General features: G+C 25.6%; 1 protein-coding gene across 1 annotated transcript in view; it reads left to right on the forward strand.

The window, feature by feature from the left end:
• The window catches only part of LOC117167273 (N(G),N(G)-dimethylarginine dimethylaminohydrolase 1), a 19,446-nt gene extending 11,818 nt beyond the window's left edge, over nt 1-7,628 (forward strand). Inside the window, exon 5 of the mRNA XM_033352081.1 lies at nt 6,736-7,628. Within this exon, the coding sequence (XP_033207972.1) occupies nt 6,736-6,990 (255 nt within the window). The 3' untranslated portion in view covers nt 6,991-7,628. The remainder of the gene's footprint in view (nt 1-6,735) is intronic.
• The last annotated feature ends 13 nt before the right edge of the window (nt 7,629-7,641 follow it).

The raw sequence follows: 7,641 nt of genomic DNA on the forward strand, positions 1-7,641 counted from the left end.
AGAGCCAGAGTAATCTGGATTAGGTATGATGATACGTTCATCATTTTCATCGGAATCCCATTCCGATTCGGAGTTTGTTGCAATTTTTAAGGCTTTACGCTTCGGCACTTTTTTTTTTGCTGGGTGTACTCGAAAATTCCCAGGATGACAATGCGGTGAAGGTGTGGTTTGATGTCAATAAAGGTTACGGAGTCGTTGGCAATTTTTATTGAAAAACTATGCGCTATTCGGAAAATTTGTCAAAAATAAAAAGTTCTTATAATCAGCCGCGGAATACGCCTGAATTTTTCCGGAGCGTTTTGAGCAAAATTTTGAATTTTGCAAAAATTGTTCATATGCAAAATCCAAAATTTTGCTCAAAACGATTCAAAAAAATTCAGGCGTATTCCTTAGCTGATTACAAGAACTTTTTATTCTTGATGATTTTTCTGAAAAGCGCATCGTTTACTGTAAAAAAATTCATGAATGTTTTCACAAAAATTTTGCCATTAAGACGCCATTTTGAAAATACTAAAACGAAAAATCGATCTTTGAACCATGGATTCTCAAAGTTTAGACATTTATTCCACCGGTTAGTGAGATTTCAGGTTAATTACAGACTCGAAAAGCTTTGGAAAATGGTTCACAAAAAAAAATAGACACGAAAAATCAGGTTTTTTTTTGTTTAAACTGCATTTTGGGATAATAAGTAAATTTTTTGAGGAATTTCATTGGCACCGTCGGAAAGGGGAGATCTTAAGCAATAAAAATATATGTGTCTCAATTTTTTCTAGTGTCGAATAGTCTTAGTTATTGGCCGTTGAAAAGCAGTGTCCCGGTAGTGGCGTTTTGGCCGTTTAAGGGTTAACGTTAAAAATTAAACTGTTTCAAATGGAAAGTCATAAAAAAATTTGAACGCCCTATTAAAACTTATAAACTATTTTCAATTTTTAAATCACTTCGAAATAATATAGTTATTATAAAAGGGTTTCATTAAATTACAGTCTAAAATATTCCATTTTTAAACCCTGCACTTCATATTTAGAAATATCTGACTGTTAATTTAAGATCTGTTTAATGATTTTAACAGGTTTCAAAAGAATAATGACATTTTTTAAGATTTCAAGGAAAATTGAAAATTATTTTTTATTTTTAAAAATTATTTGGAATTCGAATAATTTTAAAAGATATTTACAAAGTATGAAAAACTTTTAATAATATTTTGTAATTTGAGCAAATTTAAAACAACATGTAGATGTTTCAAGATCTTAAAATAAAATTTCGAATCATTTGAAGGATTTTAAAACTATTTAAAATTAAAATAATTTAACTTTTATTTCGAACAGGAAATTTTCAATCTTTTACAAATTTATAGTTGGAACTGGAATTTAGGCAGAATAATAATAATAATGATTTTGACTTGGAACCGGGAATTTTCAAATTTTAACAAATTCCGAGGAACATTGAATTTTTCTAACAAAATGATTGCCCTGTGTTGAAACTTTTAAAATATCTTCAGATATTTATAATAAATTTTAATAATTTAAAGTGAATCAAATAATTTTAAAGATATTATGGTACTTAAAAAAATTCTAAGGAATTCGCAAGAGCTTTAATTTTTTAAAATGATTTTTAATATTTTAGGGGATTTAAAAAGATTCATATACATTTTCACGAGATTTTGACAATGTCAATGGATTTATTTCTAAGGATATTAATGGATTTACAAAAATTTGCATACGGTTGTTGGATGGATTTAAAAGTTTTTAGGATATTTACAAAAATTACAAGAAATTTTCAGGAGCATTAAAAATTGTAAGGGATTCCAAAAGATTATTGAGGATTTAAATTAATTTTAAATCTCAAAGATTTGAATAATTTTCCAAGATATCAGATTATATCATCAAATTTTATAAAATTTCACTGAATTTAATAATATTTTAATGGATTTGTAGTTTTCGAAAGATTTTCAAATATCAATATTTTAGGATATTTTTAAGAGCTTTAAAACATTTTAATTGATTTCAAATAATTTAAGATCTTTGAACTGATTCCAAGGAATTTGCCATCGATTTTTCAAAAGATTTAAAATATCTTAGGTTTATTATAACAGATTTAAATAGTTTGAATTTCAATGGACTTGAAAAGTTTTAGGGTATTTTTAAAAATTACCAGGTATTTTAAGAAGCATTAAAAACCTCATGGGATTGCAGAAGATTTTAAAGTATTTGCAATATTGGTATTTTACAAGATTCTAAGGAATTTTCTATGGATTTCAAAGAGTTCATTTTCATAAAGAAATATCTTGGGTATTTATAAATAGTATTCCAAATTATTTGATAACATTTTTTAGAATTTAAATTATTTTAAAAACTCTGACAAGTATTTTAATAAATTTTCCAGGATATCAGAAAATATCGAATTTCATGTAAGTTTACGGGAATTTATAATATTCTAATGGACTTGAAGGATTTTAAAATATTTAGAATATCTTAGGGTATTTAAAATAGATTTGAAGCGATTGCAAACGATTAAAAATTTTTTAGGGTATTTAAAAAAAATTAGATTTCCGCAAGATCTTCTCAAAGATTTTAAACAATTTGAAAGATTTTAAGGACTTAAACTAATTCTAAGGAATTTTCAAGAGCTTTAACAATTGTCAGGGGATTGCAAAATATTTTAAAGGCTTTGAAATATCTTTAAGTATTTATTAGAGTTTAATAATTTTGTGTCATTCCAAAGTATTGTAACATTTTTTGGGTATTAGTAAAAGCTTTAAAAAATTGCAAAGGATTTAAAATATATTAGGATATTTTAAGATTTGATCAAATTTCTGAGAATTTAAAAGATGTTTAATTATTTTAAAAGCTTCAAAGTATCTTAATAAATTTTCTAGGATATCACAATATATCATCAAATTTCATGTAATTTTACCGAGTTTTATAATATTTTAATGCATTCGTAGGATTTAAACATTTTCAAATATTTCAAGGTGATCCCAATGATTTTAAAGAATTTAAAAAATGTTAAGGAAATTAAAAAAAAATCGAAATTTAATCAATTTTTCGGGATTTTGAATGATTTCAAGGGATTTGAAGTATTTTGTTCAATTCCAAGTAATTTTCATGAGCAAAAAATTCCAGTGGATTTCAAAATACATTAAAGAATTTTGAATAATTTAGGGTATTTATAATAGATTTTAAACATTTCAAGTATTTTAGAAGAGTCCACAAAATTTCCAAGAGCTTTTAAAAGTCTTACGTTATTTCAAAATATTTATAATATTTTAAAGGATATGTATCATTTGAATGATTTTCAAATATTTAAAATGTTCTCAAAGATTATAAAGAATTTTTATTTTTAGAACATTTAAAAAAATTCCCAGATATTTCTAAGAGCTCCCAAAAATGTCTATGGATTTCCAAAGAATTTAAGACATTTTTTAATATCTTAGAGTATTTATAATAGATTTCAATCATTTGAAGTGATGTTAATGATTTTAGGGTATTCTTTTAAATTCCAAGACATTTTCAAGAACTTTACAAAATTTCATGGGATTTCGAAAGATTTTAACGGATTTGAAATATTTTTTAGGGTATTTTAAGCGATTCAAGGGTATATGATAAGATTCCCGAGGATTTCAATTAATTTTAATTATTTTAAAAGCTCTCAAAGAATTTTAATAATTTGTTTAGGATATCAGAATATTTCATCAAATTTTATGTGATTTCACGTTATTTTTTAATATTTTAATAGACTTATATGAACTAAATTAGGATATTTTAAAAGATTCCAAGGACTTTTCTATTTGTTTCGGTTATTTAATTTTCATTAGTTCTATAAATTTTAAAGGGATTTGAAAAGATTACACAGGATTACAAATATTTTAGAGTTTAATTTAATTTAGAGTTTTAATTCACTTGGAATTTTTATCAATTGTATCGAATTCTTCACATTTTCCTTGCATTCTTCAAAATTTATACCAGTTTTACTAAAATCAATGGATTTTAAAGATTTTAAAGGATTTGAAATACTTTAGGAGATTTTTAAAGATTCCTATAAATTTCCAAGAGATTAAAAAAATTTCAAAGGATTTCCAAGAATTTAAACAAACTTGAAAGCGGTTCTAAAGAATTTTTTTGAATTTCCCGCAGTATGGAAGGATTTTACAGAACCTATAAGCTTTTAAGATATTTTGAGGGTTTTGATAAGATTTACGAGGATTTAAATGATTTTAAGGGATTTTAAAATCATTCAACGTTAATTAATAAAATTTTCAGGATTTCAGGAATTATATCATCAGTTTTTATAGAATCTTATTTCATATACTATTTTAATGGACTTCAAAGAATGTATTCATAAGAAGTGAGAGATTTCTTAGGGTTTAAAATATTTGCAGCGATTTTAAAATATTATTTTCCAATTTTAAACCTTCTTTAAATTCTTAGGTATTTCATCAAATTCTTTTTAATTCCCGTGGACTTTTTTATACTCATTTATAACTTACTAAATTCAATTATATTTCTCATATTTTTTTAATTGTTTTCAATTCACTTAGATTTTTATGAACTTCATCGAATTCTTCCCATTTCCCTTAAATTTTTCTAAATTCACTCCATATTTATTAAAATCAATGGATTTGATAAATTTATTTTTAATTCAATTTTTTAATGTACTTTTAATTTAACTGGAAAAAGAATTTGAAAATATGCAACAACCCCATTGTTTGGGAAGACTTGTAAATTTATCTAGATTTTGTTCAAATTCACTTAGAATTTTTAGGAATTTCATCGAATTCTTCTATATTCACTCCAATTTTACTAAAATCAATGGATTTTTTTAAATTATTTGAATGCTTTTCACTTTTTTTTTAAATTTGAATTTTTAAATTGTTTTGAATTTTTGTGTATTTATCTAGATTTTGTTCAAATTCACTTGGAATTCTTAGGAATTTCATAGAATCCTTCTCAATTCACTCTAATTTGACTAAAATTAATGGATTTGTATAAAATTATTTTGAATGGTTTTGACTTTTTTATTTTGAATTTTTAAACTGTTTTGAAGTCTTGTGATTTCATCTAGATTTTTAAAAAATTAACTAATAATTCTTATAAATTTCATCGAATTCTTTTAAATTCTTTTAAATTCACTGCAATTCTACTAAAATCAATGGATTTTTTAAAATTATTTTCAATTTCTTTGAATGCCTTTGACTTTTTTATTTTGAATTTTTGAATTTCTTTGAAGTTTTGTGAATTTATCTAGATTTTGTTAAAATTCACTTGGAATTCTTGCCAATTGCATCGTATTCTTCCCATTTCCCTTAAATTCTTCTAACTACACACCAATTTTACTAAAATCAATGGATTTTTAAACATTATTTTTAATTTATTTGAACTCTTTTGGCTTGAGTTTTTTTGAAGTCTTGTGAATTTATCTATATTTTGTAATATTCACTTGGAATTCTTATCAATTGCATCAAATTCTACCCATTTCCCTTAAATTCTTCTAAATTCATATAAATTTTACTAAAATTCGTGGAATTTTAAAAATTATTTTCAATTTATTTGAATTCTTTTGACTTGAAGTCTTGTGAATTTATCTAGATTTAAATGCACTCAAATTTTACTAAAATCAATGGATTTTTAAAAATTATTTTCAATTTATTTGAATGCTTAGGAATTTTTTTTAATTTTAATTTTTTGAATTGTTTTGAAGTTTTGTGAATTTATCTAGATTTTGTTCGAATTCACTTGGAATTCTTAGGAATTTCATCGAATTCTTTTAAATTCACTCCAATTTTAGTAAAATTAATGGATTTTCTAAAATTATTTTTAATTTATTTGAATTCTATTAATTTTTGTTTAATTTTTAATTTTTGAAATGTCTTGAGGTTTTGTGAATTTATCTGCATTTGGTTAAAATTCAATTGGAATTCTTATCAATTGCATAGTATTCCTGCCATTTCCCTTAAATTCTTCTAAATTCACACCAATTTTACTGAATTAAAACGAATTTTTAACAATTATTTTCAATTCATTTAAATGCTTTTGAGTTTTTTTATTTAGAATTTTTGAATTGTTTTGAAGTCTTCTGAATTTATCTAGATTTGTTTTAATTCACTTGGAATTTTCATCAATTGTATCGAATTTTTCACATTTTCCTTGCATTCTTCAAAATTTATACCAGTTTTACTAAAATCAGTGGATTTTTAAAAAATATTTTTAATTTATTTGAATTTTTTTGAATTTTTTATTTTCAATTTTTCTAATTGTTTTGAAGCCTTGTAAATTTATCGAGATTTTGTTAAAATCAACTTGTAATTCTCATAAATTTCATCAAATTGTTCTCATTTCCCTTAAGTTTTTCTAAATTCACACCAATTTTACTAAAATCAATGAATTTTTAAAAATTATTTTTAATTTATTAAAATTCTTTTGACATGAATTGTTTCCAAGTCTTGAAAATTTATCTAGATTTTGTTCAATTTCACCTGAAATTCTTATCGAATTCTTTTGAAAATTATTAATGCACATTAGTCATTGGTTATAAATGAGTAACTTTATCGCTTCAACTATGCCATTTTTTCAGTTAAATTAGGGTCTGGCATTAGAATTTCAGTACTTAAATGTGAATGGTAATCGAAAATAATATAATCAGTCAGGGTTTAAGTCAGAGAATTTTGAAAATGAAGTTCTGCCGCCACCCCGTTTTATACTATAATCAATTTGGTCAATTGCTCATCTATTTTTGCAGAGAATCGAGAGAGAAGCGACCTACAATTACCAAACCCTCACAGTTCCAGAAGATGCGGCAGCAAATGTGCTTTACGTGAACGGAACTCTGATACATCGATCAGAAGAAGAAATTCCCGAATCGAGTAAAGTGTTTGCAGAGAGGGTGGAATTTCCCACAAGGCCACTCAAAATTTCCGAGTTGGCCAAAGTCAGTTCTGGACTGTCTTCCTGTTGTTTATTAGTCCGTAGACCCCGTCACATTCGCAGCATTTAAATTCGAAATTTAAATCTTTCCTCAAGCAAACAAGACAGCAAAAGAGCTACTGTGAATTTCAATGCATGTTCTCGGCAATTCCAAATGAATCTGCGAGGCAGAAGATAACAACGTTACCGACAAGTACTCCTTTAGGATGATTTCAATTTTGAAATCGGCACTTTCCTTTCGAAAGATTTCGCACATCGCTGAAACACACAAAAAGGTGGCACAAAATGTGAGAGAACGAAACGACTGAAGTATTAAAAATCGAGAAGTTTAATATATTTATTAATATATCGACCAGATACCGAGATGAATATTGAATAATATATATGGAAAACCTTTGACAAGAATTACTGACGACTAGCTGCTTACTCTTGGACTCTCAAGACAATTGATTTACTGGCAGGATTTTTTTATTTATTTTGCCAAGGTTCTTTAACAGCTTCGATTTCTTGAAAAGAGATACGGAATACTTGAGCCCTTATGTACAACAATTGCAATAATTCAATGACTAGTTGATATAATCAAACGGATATAGAAAATAGTATTCACGTTAGGGGCTGTCCATAAATTACACAGGCCAACAATTCTCAGAACCAGAGACCAGACCTACTATACCCGAAGGTTTTTGCTGCGCTGAATCCGAATCTGACCTCAGAAAAATTC

The sequence above is a fragment of the Belonocnema kinseyi genome, chromosome 2, assembly GCF_010883055.1.
Source record: "Belonocnema kinseyi isolate 2016_QV_RU_SX_M_011 chromosome 2, B_treatae_v1, whole genome shotgun sequence".
In the NCBI taxonomy this organism is placed as follows: Eukaryota; Metazoa; Arthropoda; class Insecta; order Hymenoptera; family Cynipidae; genus Belonocnema; species Belonocnema kinseyi.